Source organism: Anser brachyrhynchus, assembly GCF_964034855.1.
Source record: "Anser brachyrhynchus genome assembly, chromosome: 2".
Classification (NCBI taxonomy): Eukaryota; Metazoa; Chordata; class Aves; order Anseriformes; family Anatidae; genus Anser; species Anser brachyrhynchus.
In genome coordinates, this window is record NC_137695.1 from 84748675 (window position 1) to 84770521 (window position 21847).

A 21847-nucleotide genomic window follows, 5' to 3' on the forward strand; every position below is an offset into this window, starting at 1 on the left:
ATCTTACAAAACAGTCCACCTCTAGCAGCAGCCATGTAGTGAGTGTACTGTCTCAGTTGCAGATTTTTTAAATTTTTATTATTATTTTGGCTTTCTTAATTTTATCTTTCTTTCCAAACTTATTTAAGCATTAGGCTTGCTTTATGGTTTTGGTATCTAGAAGGCTATTGTTGTGGTGAGAAAATGAGGCTGGACACTTTGTACCTTTACAGAGAGAGAGAGAAGATAAATTACTCACTTTTCGAACCTCATCCTTGGGGGGGAAAAGAAAAGGCTGAAAGCCTTTAGGTTTATTTAACTGAATTATTTTTGCCTTTGTTCGGTTTTCTATTGTGTGTGTGAACCAGAAATGTAGTCAATTCTGAAATGAACAAAATAAAACTTTGGCCAAACCCAATCGGTACAATATTAGAATACTTAATTATTTTTCATAAATTCCTTAGATCATTAAGTTATTAATCATTGTTCTTCAGGCCTGTTTAAGTATAAATAAAACTGGTGGTGAATCTAGCTGTACTGCAATCAAAAGGTCCTGTTGTCAGTCTGCAGGTATGAGTAGGTTATCATGTGTCTTCCAGGCCCTTCTCTCTCCATTCCCACTACCAGAACTATGAAAATTATAAGTCATTGTGGCTTGCAAATTTAAATGCAGGTTTTTTTGTAAGGTTAATTCAAAATTGTATCAAACTGTATTTTTTTTAAAGCTGATGTGAGCATTTAAAGGGGTTTTTATCTGTTGTTCCTTTAATGCAGCATGAAATTAACATCTGAATCACACAGCAAAACTTCAGTAAATAAGATTCAGTATTTATTAGGAGACCTCGTTATTGTACATACACAGTAATATTTTTAAAGTGTTTTTTTCTTCTTTCTAAACTGTTCAAAACGTCTCCTGCTGGTTTTCGACAAAGCATTTTGTGTTCATGTTTGTAATTAGATCATTTACATATGGTGGTTGTCATTTAAAAATTGGCACTTTGAGTAGTTACAGTGTCTTGGTATCTGATTATCTAAAGCTTTCCCAACTCTAAATACTTGAATTTATATTTCAGGACACATAGTTCTTGTCCTTCTAACCCAGTGATACTTCTCCCATGACTGCTTCTCAAGTTTCTTTCACTGTATGTAATTTTGTAGTCCCCATCATATTGGGAGTCAAATTATGGAGTGTTTTTCTAGGTAAAATGTTGTGAATTATCTTGACTTAAGTCCTGTATTCAGAGCAATGGATACTCAATTGCTACAGAGATTCTTGCCATCCTCTTTTCCTGAGAAACATAGTGATGAGAATGGTAGAAAATGTGCCCAGAGTAGTAACGTACATAAAACTGCTTGTAAACTCAATAGCAGGTAAACTAAAGCATGTTTTGCTGGATTGAGAGATGCTCTGCAAGTTCAGCAAATGAAATTAAAACTCTGTTTAAAAATAAATAACTGGTACCCACTTCAACAGCCTCCAGGAAGCTTCTTCCCCAGGTTCTGATAATAATGAGGTTGCCAAACTCCATAATAGAAATAGGGTTAGTTTTTCGTAGTTCCTCTTGGATGTAGAGACTGCCTTTTATGCTTCTGGGATGAGTGATTCTGAGGGCTCTGTACTACTTCCCTGTGTTGAACACGAACTGGAAGGAGAGAGGAGCTGTTCTACTGTATGGGGATATGAAGCTGCTTAAAGGGAGGGGATCTGATTTATAAGAGTTAGATTTTTCAAAATCCTTGAAGTAGTGTTACACTTGTGGAGGGTTTTGCTCCTAGGGGGGAAAAAAAAAAAAAGATAAAGTAGCTGGAGACACTTTATTTTCCAATGTAGCTGTCAAATGCATCCCGAAACACTGTTGCAAAGGGGTATCTGCCCACTTTTTTGAATGTATTCAAGGGAGGGAAGGCTGTATTGCTTTCTCCCTTTCTCTCTCTTTCTGACATTGCTGTGCAATGGACATGAGCCAGAGAAGTGTCTCTCTCAGTCAATGCAGCCTCTTGTTTGAGGAAATGAAGTAGAGTGGAGTAAGTACAGTCAGTGCATCCCATTAAATTATTTCTTTCATTCTAATGCCAGTGACTTTGCTTTTGGAAACCATATAGACTTTGCCAGCCATGTAATAAGAAAAATCAGTCTTTACTGAATAAAAATCAAGCTTAGGAGTGGGAAACCAACACAATAATAATAATACAAGTTTTGGTAGAGATGAAATTTGGCTTAAAACTGTGACTTCAGTGCACTAAATATTTAGGCTTCCTTTTTATGCCAAAGACTAAATCACTTCATAAATTCCCAGCACTTGCTAAGTAATCAGTCTGATTTCACATTTTCCTCCTCAAGTGGTTGCATAATCAGAAATATGCAAGGAATAGACAACAGAGCAGACCCAGAAAATTAAGCAGTCTTTCTTCTATTCTTATAGTTTAGCATTGCAAATGTCACTAGTACTTGTGTATTCTGGACTGCAGAGACTCCTCTGGAAAGGCTAGTCAACGTTTTCTGCTCCTGAGATGATATTTCCCTTAGTAACCTTGGTAGGTCTTGTTGCAAACAGGGGTGCACCATTTAATCCCAGGCACCAGGACATGCTGGTGGCTAACCAGTTGGAAAGCAGCTTTGCAGAAAAGGACCAGAAGGTCCTGGTGGGTGCCAGGTTGAACAGGAGCCAGCAGTGTGCCCTTGCAACAAGAGGCCGGCGGCCTCCAGGGCTGCATTAGGGGGAGTGTTGCCAGCAGGCCGAGGGAGGTGATTCGTCCCTTCTGCTGCAGCTGTGTTGGGGCCACAGGGCTCCCTCTGAACATCAGAACGCATTTCTGTCCTTTGCGGGTGACTGGCATAGGTTGTTCAGACAGGTGATGGAGTCTACCTCCACCTTGGAGGTCTTCAGAAGCCATCTTGGTGTGGTCCTGGGCTGCCTGCTGTAGGTGGCCCTCTCTGGGCATGGGACTTGGACCAGATGACCATCAGAGGTCCCTTCCAACCTCAACCCTTCTGCGATGCTGCAGAGATACCTATCGTGCGTGATTAGGGCCTAGTGTGGTGCTGAGATACACTGCCTTGTGGTGTGCGAGCAGGTGGCTTGACTGGTGTTTGCAACTGGCCGGAGTAATCTCATGTCCTCGATAGGCTGTGCAAGCGTACTTTGCCATTCCAGGTTGACAGCTTAAGCTAGCCAAGATCATTCAGAAATGTCAAGCTTCATCTGTACGCGTGAAATAAGAGCGAGGTCCCAGGCGCGGCCTCGGTTCGTGGCAGGAGCGGTTTTCCTCGCGCTGCCATGGAGACGGTGCCTGCGGTCGCGGCAGAGGGAGCGTGTGTGGCGTTCAGGCGCTGCCAGGTCTAGGGAGCAGGGAGCGTGCGTTTCGCTGAGCCCCCGTTCCCACCGCAGTCAGGGGAGGCAGATTTAAGATGGGAGGTGACGGAGAGAAGAGAAACCATAGCTTGGAAACTGTGGCTGGAAATCAGTTCTTATACCCCCACTCCCCTTCCTGCCATTGTATTAGCTTGAGGTGCTGAGTTTAAAATTCAGTGTGGTCTGGCTTGTTTCGTTGTTTTTTGTTGTTGTTGTTTTGTTTTGTTTTCTACTTTGCCTTTCTTCAGCAACTCTGATACCAAAAACCAGTCTGTTCTGAAAAGGGAGCATGAATTCCTATCTTCTTGCTCTGTACTCATGGCCTGGGGCTGTAATGATATGCATTATATGTGCCTGGTCTTGCACAGAATAGTTGGAGATAACGACGTTGACAGAATAAGGCTTCTACATTCATCATGCAGGGTTAGATCCAGTTTTGATTGTTGTCTTTGCTGTAATAATGAGTTAAATTTCAGGTGACTTCAACAGCAATGTCAATGAAATACCCTGATTGCAGTTATGGAACAAGTTGATTCATTGATTTGAATTCTTTTCTTCCTATTTTGATGATCAATACCAATGATTCCTATGGCGCTCTTGTTTTGTAATTGTACTGTAGCTATAAATCTGGTACCTCTGCTGTAACGAACATCCCTGTAGAGATGCTTCTGTCCATTTTCATCTACTGATGTTTCAGTGGCTGATGACTAGTGTTAGAACCAAGAGTCTGTAATCACTGTTGTTGTGAATGCAGCTTCATTATTTTAGTGACGACTGATACTTCTGGAAGTGTCATTTTTGTCTGATCTCCCAGAATCATAGCCACAGATCCACTACAGTGCATCAAATTCATGTGTTCCATTTTCCATGGAATGAATACTGCAAGGCTTTTGTTTGGCTGTTCATTAAAAATATTTTGTGTTATACTGGAGGAATGGTCCAGATTCTGAGTCTGGATGTTTTGTGGATGAATATGTATATATGTGTGTGTATATATATATATATATGTGATTGATTATGTTTTCTGGTTTCTGTTTTGTGGCAATAAATGTATGTTTCACTAATGAGAACAGCTGTCCATGGTCAGACAATTTGACTTTGCCAATGACCATATGCGTATGCGGAAGGAAGAGTAAGAAGATGGAAAGAATACATGATACTGCAACGTAATAATAAAAACCTGCCTGTTTTCATATTTCGACAACCCAGTAAATTCATTGTGTGTTTAGTAAACATCAATAAACATGTCTTTTAGGTAAAGAATCAGCTTCTTCCACCTGTTTCCAAGTCTGCCTCTTATTCATTTGATATGCCCTACTTTCTGGTTTGGAAGAGCTAATGAACATGTCATATAGGGTTTTGTAGACCTCGGTCATATCCTCCCTAAGCTGTTTCTTTTCCAGATGGAAGCACCACATCTCTGTTTTTCCTGGCAGAAAATCCATTTCATACCTTTAATCATCATTGCAGCCCTTCTCTCTATCTTTTCAGTTCTGCCACGTCATTTCTGACATGAAAAGAGCAGAACTTCAGAGCTTTCTAGATTCTAGCACGCTTGTTCAGTGGCATAACATTCTGGTAGTAAAGCTGGTGATCAAATGGTGGTGACATGACGCTGCTGACCATAGGGCTGTTCCTACAATGACGGAGGCATTGACCCAGCCAGAGCTCCTGAGGGGGGGGGATGCAGACGCTTGGATAAGTGACAGCAGGGAGAGCCTAATGCTCTTCACTGGGCTGGGGTCAGGACAGGGGCTTCGCCTCTGGGGCACGTGCCCTGATGGACCTTGGAGCTGGCAGGCGTAGGAACTGCAGGCAGTGCAGGTAAGTTATGTTTCAGTAGGGTGACTGAGCAGGAAATAAAGACTTCAGCAGCAACGTACCAGGGGCAGTATCTGAGGCCTCTGTGCAGAAAGCAGAAGATCAGAAGCAAACTTAAATACGGAAAGAATAGCAGAACAAGGCACCCTGGAAGCTTGAGACCTGTGGCAGCAAGACAGCAGCTCCCCTCTCATTTAAAAAAAAATCAGCCGAAGAACAGATGCAGAGTTTTGGCAATAGAATGGAAGGATGAATACATTCCTCTGGAAGGGACAATAGTGAGTATCATCAGCAGGAGAGTCCTTTTTGTGGGAAACTGGTGTGCATCTGGTGACTTGACACACAGTCACGGGATGTCGGCTGCTTCCATCAAGAATCCTAACAAGACTCATCAAGCCCAAAGACTTAATGCCCTTGCATGTGGGCACCAGTAATATTGTGAAGTGTGACCTGGAAAAAGTTAAGCAAGATTGCAGAGACCTTGAGGTTGAAGTCAAGGAGACAGGTTCTCAGATTTTTGTACTCAGTTTTGCCAGGGAAGGGTGCAGGCAGAAGTGGGCTTATCATTTAGGTCAACATCTACCTGTGTGGCTGGTGTCATTGACAGTATTTCAGCTTCCATAATCAAGTGACACTCTCCGAAGATTGTGAGCTACGGTGGGGAGAAGAGATCCACTTACCAAACAGGTGCAAGGACATCTTTTCCAATTCTCTCTAACAATGAATTGGACTTGAAGCTAGGGTTAAAGAATTGGAGACAAGCAAGGCCAGAGGGGACAATATGAAAGCATGTATGGAGCAGAGTGAGAGGGGAGGCTACGACACTCTCCTTGGAGGCAAGGAGCAGATGGGACATCATCTCAAGTGCCTGTGCACCAGTCTTCACACTCTGGAGAACAAAACAGAAGAAATGGAGTTCCTTGTAGGGTCAGAGTTACAATGTCATTGGAATTACAGGAACACAGTGGGAAAGTTTAAGTGTCTGGAGTTCTGATTTTCTTCTACAGCTGCTTCTTGAAGCACAAGAGCAGGTCTAACCTCTTATGAAGGAAAAGGAGCAAGCGCAAAAAGAAATTAGCTGGAAAAAAGTGAGCTACAGAGAGCTCAAATGGAGAAAGAAGCACTAGAGCAGTGCAAAATGGAGCAGACTCCCAAAAAGAGGAATATAGAAATACTGCTTCGATGTGCAGAGGTGCAATTAGGAAGGCAAAAGCTCAGCTGAAGCTCAAATTGGCAAGAGATAACAAGAATAGTGTACAAGTTCCTGCAGGTATGTTAGTTGGAAGCAGATGTACAAGAAAGATGTGGGCCTGATGATGAATAGGGCCAGCAGGTTAGTTAAAAATGGCACAGACACGGCTGAGGTACTTGGCCTTCTTTACAAGTAATGCCAGGCCCCAAAACTCATTTAAGAAGCAATGACAAATAGCCATACAGAGACAGTAGAGAAGGGTCAAGTGAGGAACCATCTGTACAAACCAGACAAGTACAACTTTGTGGGACATGGGAAGATGTATCTGAGGGTGCTGAGATAGTTGGCTGATATCATCACAAAAGCAATCCTTAACATCTTTGAAGGATCATGGAATTCAGGGGAAATCCCATATATATGGAAAACAAAAAAATATTATACCTCTCTACAAAAAGGCCAGAGAGGAAGATCCAGGAAACCACAGACCTAGTCAGCATTACGTTTCTAGGTAAAATAATGCAACTCATGGAAGCCATTTCGAGGCAGTTGAAGGGCCTGTGAAGAGCATGTGAAGTTAAGATTGTTTTTGCTCCTTGAGGATCACCTTCTGTAACTTCATCTCCCATTTTGTATCCTGTATTTTCAGACTGTGAAAAGATCCTTCTAAAACTTTATGTAATCAATCTTACTGTCATACGTGCTTCTGTATCATTGGCAAACATGGTCGCCCTCTTGTTCCCTCCTTGTTTCACGTCAGTTGTATGTGTATTAATCAATGTTGAAAGAGAACTTCATTGGTGGACACATTCATCTGTGAGAGTTTACCCTTTATTACTGCCCTTCATCTCCTGCTTAAGAAAGTACTTTGCCATACAGAAGCCATTTGGATAAGTAGTTCATGTTTATCACAGTGTCTGCTAATTCTGTTCCATGCAACAGGCCCTACTTATTTGCCTGGTACAAATCAAATCTTCCCGGAAACTGGCACCAAATTCAGTGTCTTTCAGTTCTCAGGTACTGCCTCAGTTTTAAGCGATGCAAGTTTTTAGTTCTTTCAGAACTCCTGAGGAAATAAACTGGAAGATCAGATGGTACTGTTTATTTTGTCACTGTGTTTCATGAACCTATTCTGAAGTCACTTCAATTTCTGACAGATTCTGTCATAAGGCTCCCTCAGTGAGTTCTTACCATGGGAATTTCCCATGAATTAGCACAAACGTTTCTGAAGGAATCACTTAGTTTCTCTTCAGTGAACCCTTTTGTATCCTGATCACCCAGTGGCCCTACAGAGTCCCCAGGCAGCTTTTTGCTCCTGATGCATTTGAAGGAGGATTTGCTGTTAGCTTTGATGCCTTTGGATATTTGCCACTCAAAACCATATTGTACTGTCTTGTGGTTTTATGTTTAATCTGTCAGTATTTATAGTCACTTTAGGAAAAATATGATTTCAGCTTTCAGAAGGAGACTTTTTGTTTCCATTGACTTCCTTTGCCTTCCCGTTTCACTGTGCTAACTTCTTTTTGTTCTGTCTTAAGCTTTTCTTGACTCCTATGTTGGCCTTGCATGTGCTTCCAATATGGTGTTGTTAAGGATACCGTATCATGCTGCCTGTGAGGACTTAACTCTTAGCTAATGCTTGATTTTGTTGCTGTTATGTGTTTTCTCTCTTTATGTGCCTTATAACTGGTTGATTTTCTGGCTTTGGTGGGGAAGTTAGATCTGATCACACAATGATCACTGTTAAAGAACAACTCAGCTGCAAGGTTTCAAACCATCTTTTGTGCACTGAGTCTGGCAAGAATTTGGTCTTTTCTTGTGGGCATCCTGAGCACTCCCTATGCTGGGATCCAAAATTCCGTCTCTGTTCCATGTCTTGCTGTCACCCTTCTGGTGGACTGTACAAACCATAGAGATAGTAGAAGACTCCCAGAACTATTAATTTTGTACCCTCCTTTCCTCTCTAACCTCTTTGAAAATGTCTCTGTGTTACTAGACAGCCAGTACTGCAGATTCCGTACTGTGTTTTTGTAATGTCAACCCATACAAGTTATTTTCATTCAGTTAGATAGAGAAAGACCTTAGAATCAAATTAAATAAATTATCTTTGTCCATACTGCAAGTGTTATCCTGAACTGTGTGTTCCTTACCTTCTTGTTTTCAAACAGGTAATTTTTAGACTGTAATTTCATTATGAAAACCTTTTTACTTTGTTCAAATGATGAGCCTATTCATACCACATTAAGATCATAATGTTACCTTTTTAAAACTAACATTTTCATTACTAATTGCGTTTCTCTTTCATAAGAAACAATATGAATCTGTTGGGAATTACCTTAATGCATGGTATTTCTGCAGGGTAGCCAGAAAAGGAATGAATTGTCTAATTATTGTACTAGTTCTCATCTTTTTATATTTTTAATGGCAGAAGTAATGAAAGAGGAAAAATTCCGAAGCTTATTTTGGACTATCAAATTTAACTGCTACTGCCACAGAATCATCTGTGAGAGAAAATGAGCAAATCTTGAGGGCTGGCAGTCCTTAAGCTCAACTTTTTAGCCAGTGCTGTTTGAAAGACTCTCTCCTTTTTTCTTTACTACTTCAGAGTAGTAGAAATATGTAATTTATTTGACTAATCAATGTACTGTCTGCTAGAATACTAGACTTTTGTTGTTGTTTAAAAACATCATTAAAATCAGTTTCATTATAATTCTCTATTTGTTTGAAAGTCCAGCTACATTTAGTAAGTGTAGCAAACTGAGTCCTGCAAGTATGCAGAAAATCAAGCTTCTGTGTTATTAGCTGGAAGAAAAGAAGAGCAAAATCTTGTAGACATTAGGTTGCATACAGTAAGTTATTCTAAAAAATAACTAGCCTGTTTTGCTTTGTTATATAATTTCTGAATCTCTGACCAACATATTAATAACTAGTTCTTTAATAGCTACTCATGACAATATTCAGATCTACAATCCTGATTAATTCAAACATTCAATGATAATTGCAAATTATGCAGTCTGTTCTTGGATGTACTACACTGACAGTCTATGTATTGATTGAGAAATCAGTCTCGTACAAGACAAGTAAAAACAAGAGAGAAGATTGTTCGCCTGAATAATTTCTCCACTGGAAGCAGGAGAAGAGGAAGCGACCAGACATCTCTAATTCCTTAAGACTATTCTGGACAGGATTTATAATGCTTACTCTTCATCTGCGTGCAATGCCTAGGATGACATGTAACTTCAAAACTCTGGAAAGGAAGACTAGTAAGAGATGTATAAATGGAGAACTGGAGAACCCCATGAGTGAGATGCTGGAGAAGACTTTGAATTTATAAATGTTGACAGAAACATTGCATGCAAAGAGTTGTGTGGCTTTAGTATGCACATATGTGGGTGGGTTTACTGACACCTCTGTAGGTATCACTAGCATCTTGGCATAATGCACAGCAGACCATAGATCAGAGAAGAAAGAAAAGTGGAACCTGAGTGTGTTGTCAGAATCAAAGAGTGTTCTCTCAGTGCTTCGATGTCTACATCATTATTAGAAGTTTCACTTTATGAAACCACATTGTTTCACTTCCTTAGCTTTTTACATCTTTAAACCATACAAGTAATCTTTACATCATCATAAGCATCTTCCAGCTATAACAGGACAACGTTACTCTTTTCAGAACAGAAATACCCTACAGATATGTATCAAAAGATCAAGGTAAAAGGCATCAGTCCACAGTTCTGTCTGATGTACTAGATTTACTGAACATGCAAAACTGGGCTCCAAAAACTGCCACCATAAAAGGATTTTTTAATACGTTATTATTTTCAACATAGATTTAGTAAATCTTTGACAGCTGAGGAGTAAACCAGGATTACAATTTCAGGCCAATTTAATACTGAAGAGTCAAGATCTGTTACTTAACTCCAGCCCTGTTTCTCTTGCTCTCCTTGGAGAATATCCAGTGTCTCAGAGGTTTTGTTTTGCTACCACCTTGAACTTTACAATTAATAAGCCCTAAAGCAAGTCAAAGTGAGTTAGAAAGTCAATTTATCTTACATCCTCTTTACATTGCTACTCCGAAAGGAGTAGTAGCCAACATATGAGATAAGAAAGCTCTTAGTAGTTCTAATCCTGTCCTAACACTCCAAGGCTTTTGCTTACATTTTGTTACTTTGGGGACTGAAGTAGTTTGCCTGAGAGGAAGTGGAATACCACAGCAATCATGGTGCATGATAAACCATTGTGCGTGTTGGCAAGGGATGCAAAAACTAGTGAGAAGGAAAAAAAAACAAATGAGAGAGCTAAAAGATGGCAGCTGAATACAAAACAGGAGGAAAAATGGAATTAAAAAGGACTGGGTAATTGTAACAAAAACAAAAAAGAAAAAAAAAAAGATAATTTGAATAACTTTGGTGATTGTGCTGGAGAAGAAATAATGTAATTTTGCTAGGAACAGAAGTCCAGGCAATTGGGCAGTATGCCTTCAGAGAGCAAGGCTTGCCTGTAACTCAAAGAGGAACCAGGGCAGTGTGCCTGGAGAGCTGAAACATGCAACTGAATGTAATTGTGACCTCATTTGTATCAGAATCCTAAAAATAGAAAATAAAATGGGGTCTGATTTCTGTAAAAGTTTTTAAAGGCATGAAAGGGATTTCTCTGAAGTAATCATCCGTGAAAAGGAAGAAATTGTGTATATTTAAACATGATCATCTAAAATCGTTCTTGACTTCATAAATAATCCATACGAAAACCAGCCTAAATTGGGAATTGCCATGCTAGTCTCCTGTAGATAAGCATGTGATTGTAAAAGCTCTCGCGTAGGTGAGTGCACGAACTAGAGAAATGCAGATTCTGGCTGATAAAATGCTAGCACTTGTGTTAACTCAAATGTATCTTTATGTAAGCAAGATGATGATCAGAGTTTGGTAGTCACCGATCTGTTCTGGGCAGATCTCTTCTTCTAATCCATAATACAGATTGGCACATGTCTTCGAACAATAATTCCCAGAATTTGTCAGTTCTAGAATCCTGGGAAGTCTCGGTTAAAAGAGACCATTGGAGGTCTATGCCAAGCAGGACTGGCTTCAGTGTTGGATCAGATGTGCAGTTCAAAATCTACAAGAATGGAAATTTAAAGATTCCACAACTTGTCTAGGCAACCTCTTCCAGGGCTTAACCACCCGTGATGGTTTTTTGTCTTTTTGTTTTGCAAATTCTGACTGCATATAAGGCATTATTGCAACTTGTCACTGCTGTCTTTTATCTATTCATTTGCTGTGTACCTCTGACTAGAGTCTGGTGCTGTCTTCCCTATTGTCCCCTATTAAGTGGTAAAAGTCTGTAGTTAGATCCTCAGAGACCTTTTCTTCCCCAGCCTAAATCAATAAATAAATAAATCATTCAGCTTCTCCTTGTTTAATATGTTCAATCCTCTAACCGTCTTGGTGACCCTCTGAAGTTTTGTCTTTAAAATCTTGTGTTTCTTGTTCTTTTGGCCCCAAACCAGGGACTATACTCAAGATGCAGCTTCATGAGTACCAAACAGAGAGGGATAATTACTTCCCTATCCTGCTGCCAGTTCTCTTGGTAGCACAGCAAAGTATATTGTTGGCCATCATCACCACAGGAATGCATTGCTGATTTGCAACTTCTTGTCCACTAGACTTCCACATCCTTTTTGTGTAGATGCTGTCCTGATTATATGGGATTAGTCCAACCCTCATGCAGGACTTCTCATTTTTCTCTTCGGAATTTCATGATGTTCAGGACTTTCCATTTTTTCTTTCTTGAACTTCATGATGTTCCTGTTGGTCTATTTCTGCAGCTTCTCAAGGTTTGTCTGAATGGCAGTCCTGCCCTTCAGTGTATGAATTGCTTCCTCCAAATTGATGTCACCTGGAAACTTGAAGTTTCATACAGGTACATTCATAGCTATTAGCAAGACTTTTTTTTTTTTTTTTTAAATTTTGACTTTTTATGCCTCTGTTAAGATCCTGCGAAGTGTTTACTACAGAGTTTTTGGAATTTTCCACCACTCTGTTCATCTAATTGCCTTGTTCTGGGCAGTTACCCACACCCTAATTTTATTAAATGGAGAAGAATGAAATGCTTCAGTGGAAAAGAATAAGAACAGTACAAGTGAAAACACAGTCTAGTAACAGAGAAAGTAGAGAAGCTAGAATGACTGAATGGTACATTCTAAAGCCCAATTTTGAAGCTTCTGAACAACATTCAGTGTCAGATCGATAGGGGCATTGCCAGTGATGTTTTTAATCTTTCGTGAAACCATCAAGATTTTCTGTTTTCCTTCTAGATGTAGGGTGGGTTGTCAGGTCTCGTTCATGTCTGAATGCTGTTCCAGGACTTCCAACAAGTTAAACTTTTCTAGATTTTGCTGTTTTCCACAGGAAGTAGGTACCTTGCATACAGCTTCTCATGTGTTTCCAGTATGATATGTTAGGAAGGGCTTGTTGCCACCACAATGCTAAGTAATGGCTTAATTGGGAGTTTATAGATGTGCAGTGTATGGAAGTATGCATGATACCATAGGATATGCATAGCAATATACACAGAGTGCTTGTGACATTGAGGTACAACTTTTCTTGTTAAATATATTAAGACAAAGTAGAGAGTGTTGTATATTTCCACATCCTATGTACCTTAGGAAGTTCTGTGTTTCCTAAGGTATTTCTATAAGAGACTTCAGTCCACAAGAGCATTTCTTTTGTTTAGCTGTAACCAAGCTTTCTCTATTCATCTCACCTGGGATTCCCAACCTTTCCTCAGTATTGTTATTTGTCTGTATTTGAAGATTTAAATGACTGTCAGTGCACCAATGTGGTTTTATGTAGCATGTTTACTGTCAAAAGTGAGACATTTTTTCTCTTTTAATGTTATGAAACCAAGATTCTTAGGAATTCAATAAATTCATAAGGCTGGTCAGCCTAAATTTAGATTCAATTATGTTTAAATTAATTTTTTTCAGCTGTTTTTTTTACCATCTCTGCTAATTTTTTTGTGCCTTTTGTTCAGCGTCAATACACATCTGTCTGTGAGAGGATTGAAGGATTACTTTTAAGATTGCAAAGGGCAGAGTAAGGCGAGATCAGCTCTAGGTATCAGCCACATTTCTTTGAAGCTGTTTTACTGCTCCTGACATGCAAATGAGTCAGTACAAGCCACTCAGCAGATACAAATGAGAAACTTTCAGTCAGTCCTGTTCAGTTTTCTAGACCACTGCTAGACAAGTGGTTTGTCTCAAGTCTTATTTACTGCTTGATGCTTTAGTGGCTGTAGAGAGTAGATGGAATAGAAGTCCCATACTGAAAAAGGAAACCTGCTCACTTGCCCTCTATAGACTAAATAATATTTTTTTCCCCAAAAAATGTTGATAGTGGACAACTACAACTTTTAAATACAAATTGTTTCATGCCCTGGCAGATAGGTACTCTTTTTAGCACTTCAGTACAATTTGGTGAAGTTGTCATGAAGTTCCTCCTTTTCCTTGGCTGCTCTCTTGAGTGATTTCTCTGGATTACTCTCATGATGATGTCTAATCTTTCTGTTGGCTTCACACTCCCACACTTTCTCTGTTGCTAAGGACTGTCAGACTGGTCACTTCAGCTTTGCATTGTCTTTGCATGTGCACTTTGCATTGGCATCATTGGCCTTTGCAGTCTTATGAGGCTGCATTTGATGTGGCATTACTTAGATCAGTGTTGATGTTGCATTGTAGGTCCCGCAGTTCTTCATTCTGCGATTGTCTTGACAACAGATTTGCATGATCAGCGGGTAGGAAATTTGTTTTTAAATTTGATGTTCAGATTAGCTTGATTCCGATGAATAATAGAAGGTTGTGATGATAACACAACATGGCATGAACTGGTGAAAATGATTGTAAACAGAACAAGTAAGACAAATGATGGAGTCAGGTTCAGTGGTTATTTTTATGAAATGTAAGCAAACACTGTTTCTAGTTTCTGTCTTCTTGCACTGTGACAGCTGCTTGAAATCTAAGCATATGGATTTATTCAAATATTAGTCACTCTTAACTGCTTCTCATACAAAGAGGAGGAAGCTTATTAATTTCTTTTTTCTGACAGATTCTTGATAAAAAGGAATAGCAGATTCTCCCTACTATTATTTGAGTCCTTTTCTTCTTTCACTCCTGAGGCAACCCTGTGGACCTGCATGTTGGACATCACATGAGGGAATACCTAACACAATTTTTTGTTATATTGAATGTTGAAAATAGGGGGATGGGGATAGTTGTGTGGATCTGCCCCCTCACACATCCTCATTCCCCCCACCTTCATCTCCTTCCTTCCCTTGGTAACTTCTGATGTCACCTGATAGGAGACAATGAAGTAAGAAATAGCAGCCATTGAAGCAAGCTAGTAATGAAGTTACTGATTACCTGTTCCAGCCACTTTCATGCTCTAGGAACCCAAGGTTATTTTTTTCCATAAGTGATCCAGCACCTCTCTGCTTCCTGTTTAAGAAGGGTTGTACACACAACTGTCCTTTTCCATTCATCTCTGCAGGGCAGGACTTAAATATTATGGACAGTAAAAGCAGAAAACATGGATTTATACATCTCAAGAAGAGAAGTATTCCCTCAATAAGGGACTAATTGTTTGGAGAAAAAGCCTGCCTAAACCTGTAATTTTAGGGAATTTGCTAGAATAGGAATTCGTATAGTGGGACTGAAGGAGATTAGTGGAGGATGAGTCATGAAGTATGCTAGGAAATGAGAGAGAGAGGGAATGCAGAAGAGAAGAGAAAGGAGTGAAAAAGAAAGATAAACGATGGTCATCAAATACAGAAAGGTGTGTTTTGAAGAACAGATTCATGAATAATTTGTCTTCAGAACATTTTTTTTTCTTGTGGCATAAAGGTTTTGGGAAGATACAGAAGTGTCTGGAAAGTAGTCAGTGGAGTGATTAACTGAAGGAATATGAAGCACATAAAATATATGAGAAGATATGCAATGCAGATAGCAGGAAAGAAAAAGATGATGCAGGTGAAAAAAAAAAAAAGTGCCTTCTCTTAGGCCGTGGACAAGAACGTGTCTGGCCTACCTCAGCTGGGACAGGAAATGAAGGTGGATGGCTGAAGCCATAAGCTAAGCTTCAAAGTCTGCATTGGTAGCATTGCCGTGATAGAATAAAGTAACATAAAAAGGCTGTGGAATAGAACAGCTGTTAAAGCTTTTGTTTTGGAAGTAAACTGTGTTATGTTTGGTTTTGTTTTATTTCATGCTATCAAAAATTCTTAGTGCTTATGTGCTTAGGTATAAGCAAGCTCATGCAGCAAATTCTATAGCACTTCGATTTTATGTTCTTCAAAACTTCAATAATATTTCTGTTGCAATCCTTTCTGCAGTAAGTGTATTATTTCACTCAAACAAGGCCAGGATTTGAATAACAACTCTTAGAAAGTTGATCTACAGTCTCTTTTCAGACAAGTGATTTTATTAGGTGAGCAAGCAAATGCTCTGTGTGAAGTAGGCGTATCCAAACCAGGTGATTTCTGTTAGGTGATTTTTAATAGTGTTATCTATAAACAACAAAGAAAAAGACATTTTGGAGTACAACAAAAGCACATGCAGAGAATATTAACTACGATTCCTGATGCAGTATTAACATTCAGCGAGCAGTGTTACGTCTTGGTTGCTCTTTACATCAGTCTGACTCTTTTGATGGTGGTGCACCCTTGGTAGTCTTGTTTGGAGTAATGAATGCAGAATTAAGTAGGCTCTGTCAAATAGTTAGTGGCCATTCAGTGTACACCAGCTTTTCCTTGCTGTACATAGTCTGTGTGGTGGTTCCCCCTTACGTTTAGTGCAGGAGAGAAATAATTCCATGGCGGTAACAATAGAAACAAAGGGGGATGGCCCAGCTAAATAAGGCAGAACAGCCACCAGCCCTTTCCTTCTTCCATTTCAGTTACTGTTTCCCTACTGACAGAGACTTACAAATTTTATGCCTCCATATACTACTGGGTTCTTGGTCAAAGATTTTAGGTAGCAGAGAGGGCAAAGACTTTTTGGATCCTTCCCTCTGCCCCTGCCATTTCTTCCTTTCTCCCACATGCCAAGTTCCTCAGAGGCACTTAGTGGGTCTAAGAGCTGGGCCCAGACCGTTTCCCGTGCACCCTCTCCCATACCTCTACAGCACAGGAAGGTGTCTTTTGAAAGAAAAGGGGGAGAAAGAGAGAATGAATGCATTTGTGTGGACACAAGAATAGTTTAACAAGTGGTTTCACAAAATACATCTCCTTCAGCCCTCAACAAATGCATAGAGAGGCCAGAGAACTTCTTCCTTTTACGTATGAACATGATTTGTTGTAACTATGACCAAAATGAAAGGGCAGCAAAGTCTGGCAAAATTAAAATAAACATAATTCCCTAAAAGTGTTTATATTTTGTATTTGATAAAAGTACTGATACCATATGTGGGAAATACAGCTTTGTAGGGAATAGTGAGGATTTTACTTATTTTTTCTTGTTTTGATTATTTATTTATTTAAGAAAATAGTCTCTTGTGTATAAAAATGTAAATTTTTTAGAAATATAATTATGAGGTCTGTGGATAAACCTTGCCTGGTGGGGCTAGTCTGGCTTCCCCGACAGAGTAAAAGAAAATATATTCAATTAGTGGCAGGATTTTAAATACGGCTTTTGTCCAAAACTTTGGGTTTCCCTTCTGCACATCATTAAATGCTGAAATTAAACCATGTTCAGTACATAACAATATACCTTCAGTATAGTTTATTTCAGTAGCCTGTACTATGATGACTGATTTTCTTCTTCATTTAGAAAAGCTTTCATCGCCATATGATCATTTGCAGAATTTTACATCTTTTTTTTTTAAGTAATAGAAATTGTTTCTTATGACAATATAGTTAGATCACCTTTTCAAAGACATATTTTTATGCTAGTAAGAGATCTATGTGGACTGTGAATGACTTTAATATGGCTTGTAAATTCCATTCCTGATAAACTGTTGATTCTACGACACGTATCATTAAAGTGAATGAAGGAATGAGTAGGTGTTACCTCAAAAACTTGAATTGTGAATGTGTTAAAACAAAAAAGGTTTTCCTGTAAGATACTATACTAGCATTTTTTTTGCACGATTATTGTTATGTACTGAGGTACCTTATTAATCTCGAGATAAGTTAAAATGAACGGTTTCATTTATTTTTTTTCAGGAACTGCAATTTGAGAGACTGACTCGAGAACTTGAAGCTGAACGTCAGATTGTAGCTAGCCAACTGGAGAGATGTAAGCTTGGATCAGAAACTGGAAGCATGAGCAGCATTAGGTAATATATAAATTACTAATTCCTTTGTTTGGTAATGAATTTTGCTGCTGTTATGAATTACCATTGAAAATAAACAGCATTGATCATCTTGTAAAAAAATACATATACATACATCAGGGAGCATGAGATTTTAGTCATTTGGAATTTTGCATTCTGATCCACATTTTTTTTTAAAAAAAAAAAAAAAAAGCTCAAGAAGAGGATGAATTTTATGTAATTGTTATCTGCTTTGTCCAGTAACAAGATACTAGTCATATTTGGAATTCATCGACTTGCTATAGTCTGAGTGGATTAATAGAAGAACTCCTGTTTCTGTTACCTGTTTGGTGGAATTCCTATTTCTAGCTATCATTTTCAGCCAGAGATTTCTGAGAGCAGAGATGTATTGATAAGTGTGTGAATCTGTTTTATCAAAACTTCATCACTGAAAGTATTAAAAGCTTTAGAGAGATCCTTTTACCTGCATATGTAATTTAGTTACTTAAAGCTGCCAACTTGACATCAAAATGTATTAATATCACTTTAAAAATATGTTTTTAAACACTGGCTTTCTTAAATTAGATTATTCTGATAAATTGTTTGGATGATGGCAGTGTTATTTAAGCAGTTGTACAAAAGCAGGCTGATCTCTTGGTCAGTTTGGTTTGAGTAAAGATTTGGTAGCCTTGAGCTTCTTCACAGTAGTTTGTTTTCTCAGATGAAGTTAGTAAATGAAAGATGATAGCACTTGGGTTTCAAAGACCAGAAAAAATGCTGTATGGACATATCTCCCTTTTTAATTTGTGGAAATATTAAGTGTGATATCTTTTGAATACATAAGATGAAGTATAATATGCCAAGCTTAGTATTAAGTTTTGTGTGATACAAGTAGAAAAACTTATGAAAATATCTGGAATTGGAAAAAATCTGTCACTATAAGAATAAACTCAGTTTAAGTAACTCAGATTGCATTTCAGTTAAATAAATTGTTTTCCATGTTAATTAGGAAATAACTATTCAGTAGAATGCAACAGATGCAACAAAAATGCTATATGTAACAGTGCCATTAACATGGCAAAATTCAGAAGAATCTTTCAGTAATTCAACAGAAGCTGTAGATGAAGTTCATTTAAGTACAAAAATTCTTAACAATAAATCAAGAATTAACTCCCTAAGAGAAAATTTTATTCTAATGTATGTGTTTTTTCTTACCAGGTACACTTATATTAGTGTTAGAGAATCTGTAGTATTTTGAATTATTTAAACACAGAGTAGGTAACATTTTGCAATGTAGTACTGTACTATATTTGCACTTTAGGTGCATTCCCACAGTAATCTCATTTTTACATATGGTGTGACTGCATTTCAAAAAAGCTGCCCGAACTAAGTTTGAATAATGCTATTATCTTATGATTATTCCAGTTGGTGATATGGAGACTGGGAAATTCCTTGTTTGGAAGGAAATGTTTTTTTTGGTGAATTTCTTTCCTGTCAGTGAAGTTAGACTTTTTAGTCATCAGTGTTGTCGAGGTCATTCATCTGTTTCTTAAGACTCTTCAGTTGTTTGAGAAATTTAATAGTTTGACTACTAATCTCTCTGTAGAACAAACCAGTACCTGGAATAATTTAGGAGACTGCATGTTTAAAAAAAGAACAATAATAATTGCCCCCGAAATGTTTTACATAGGAGAGTTTAAAATTTCTAGCATTTTAACAACTACTTGAAATAACATTAAAAACTTACAATTAAATAGGAGTTCGTAGACTTGGCATGTGATTTTAAAAGGAAACTACTAATAGTCTAGTATCGTTTTTGTTGGGTCATCGTTTTTCCCTTACATACTACATGACCTTTTTTTGTTAGTTTTAAAATACTCAAAAATTATGGAAGGGTGTAGAACAAACAAAAATATTAAATGAAATTAAATATCAATCAGGCTGATATGCTGACTTTCCAGCTGACTGGAGTCTGTAGAGTTAGAGAGAGACTTGCTTCAAAATACTTTTTAGACAGACATACCTTAAAACAAGGTGGCTAATTTTATTGAAAGTTGTAAACATTTAAAAAATTACTCTTTTACTGATACAGTACAATTTGAAGAATTTTATGTCTTTTTTATTCAGCCAAGAGAGTAAACCCAGGAAGTCTGAAGCAGGCTACACTTCCCAGAATAACCATAAAAACAAATGTCATTCATTAAGTTGTTAAATCATTTAAATGTTAACATCTTTGCTACTGCACTGGAAGTGACAATATTACAAGTTTTTGAATCATTCATTAAGAGTTCCCTAGTAGATTCCCAATTAATCCTGTTACTTCTGTAGCTATAATGATAATCTGCAGTTAACAGTTTTTGTTTTTTTTTCAAGAAAATAATCAGAATTTTAAAATACTGCTTGTGTTTAGTATTAAAGTAAATTGATGTGAGTTACTGGGTTTGGCAAAACTTGATAATTCCTTTGAGAATAAAGATTCAGGTTCAGCAGAGATTGATTCTGTCCCATGACTTTTTGTAATTAATGTTCACATTAACATTTAAAGTTTATTCGCTTTCCTACTTCAATCAATTCCTTTCAAGCTAAGAAGTTCAAGTGATGAGAATAGTTCCAAAAATGTAGATTAAGTCTTGAACTTTCTTAAGAGGTTTCAGTATGTGTACAGGGGAAACTGGAGATTTTTGAAGTTAAAAATAATTGTGTTTTCTTATTAATTTGATAGAAATTAAAAATCCTCACAAAACAATGTTTCTTACTGGGAAGATTATTTATTGACCTCATCTCTGTATCTGAACATAGTGGCAGTCTTCCTTTGAGACTGATCTCTGCGTAGGAGAAAAAGGAAGAGGACTGGGCTGATCAAAAGAATAAATTTGCGGCTAACAAATGAATTCTGAAAGAATTTGGGATTCCCTTAATCTTTTTTCAACCTAGTATATGGGACAACTTCTGTCCTCTGAAGCAACAGTATGGATTTTAATATCTCTGTCTTCTTACATAGCGCTTGTTAATATATGTAAATAGAGTGTACTTAAGGTTTCCATTGCAGTCAGTATTATAGCGATAGCACAGTTATCAAGATTTAGATCTCTGTTTATCTGTGTTTAGCTTTTGCTTTTCCAATTACAGAGCTGTTTGAATGTGGAAGTGTCTTATTAGAGAGAGGGAAGAAGCCCCCTTCCTCCTTCCTAGGATTTTGTTATGGGAAGTCCTGCTTTTGAAGCTTCATTCTCCAGTCTTATGTTTGCGCTCCCTGAGTACAACTTGTGCGATTCTGCCTAGTTCCATCCTTATACTGCTACACTTCTAAGGAAAAAAGGAGGAAAAAAAAAAGCAAACAAAAACCCTGGGGACAAAACTATCACCAAAGTTCTGGAAAAATAAAGCATGCTTCAACCACGTAATTAAAATACATGTTGGGGTTTACTTTTATTATCTCTTTTCTTCTTCTGGTATTTTCACAACAGGTCAATAGCCAATTGCATTAGAGCACTTTTCACCCATGTGGAAAAAAAATGTATAACCTTTACCAGCAAGTATCAGTGGAGACCTACAGCTAATATAAAATCACAACAACAGCAATAAAACGCTAAGGACTGTACTTACGATGGGTACCACTTGCCCTATAGCAGTTTCAAATATACTGATGAAATAAGTGTGGGCCCATAACTATGGGAGACAGTAATACTGTTCCTGTCGCGGAGGAATTACTACGCCTCTAGTGGAGCGGAATGAGTGAATGGAAACTCCAGTGAAAACAGTGAGTGCAGTTTGCCCTTCATGTTTGTATAAGTAACAGAAAGTGTCTCGAACGTGACAAAGCAGGATTTAAAATTAACAAACGACTATTGTTTTTGAAACTATACATGCCCAGCAGTACTGTGGAAGAAAGTAAGAAAAATCCTCCTGCTCTGGATCCTTTTCTTGAAACAAGGGTTTTCATTATTACTACTGAATAAATGAAACTATTTTACTTTTTTGAATATGGGTTATAAAGATCCTCTTATTTTAATGTAGTTTATTCAAAAAAATAAATAAAATTAATTGATCTCTGAATGAAATGATGTGTTTGTTTTAAGCATGCTTTTTAGGCAGAACGTAAACTAAAACCAAAACTTAAAGTTCTTATTATTAAGCCTCTATAGGTAAAGACATTTTTAAAACCATCTTTAAATCAGTTGCATTTACTTTAAATTCTGTCATTTAAA

General features: G+C 38.0%; 1 protein-coding gene across 12 annotated transcripts in view; it reads left to right on the plus strand.

Annotated features, from left to right (window-relative positions):
- CTNND2 (catenin delta 2) overlaps positions 1-21847 on the plus strand; it is a 645658-nt gene that overhangs the window by 231622 nt on the left and 392189 nt on the right. For all 12 annotated transcript variants that reach the window (XM_080578781.1, XM_080578780.1, XM_080578782.1 and 9 more), the window contains one exon: positions 17551-17663. In XM_080578781.1, the coding sequence (XP_080434907.1) occupies positions 17551-17663 (113 nt within the window). The remainder of the gene's footprint in view (positions 1-17550; positions 17664-21847) is intronic.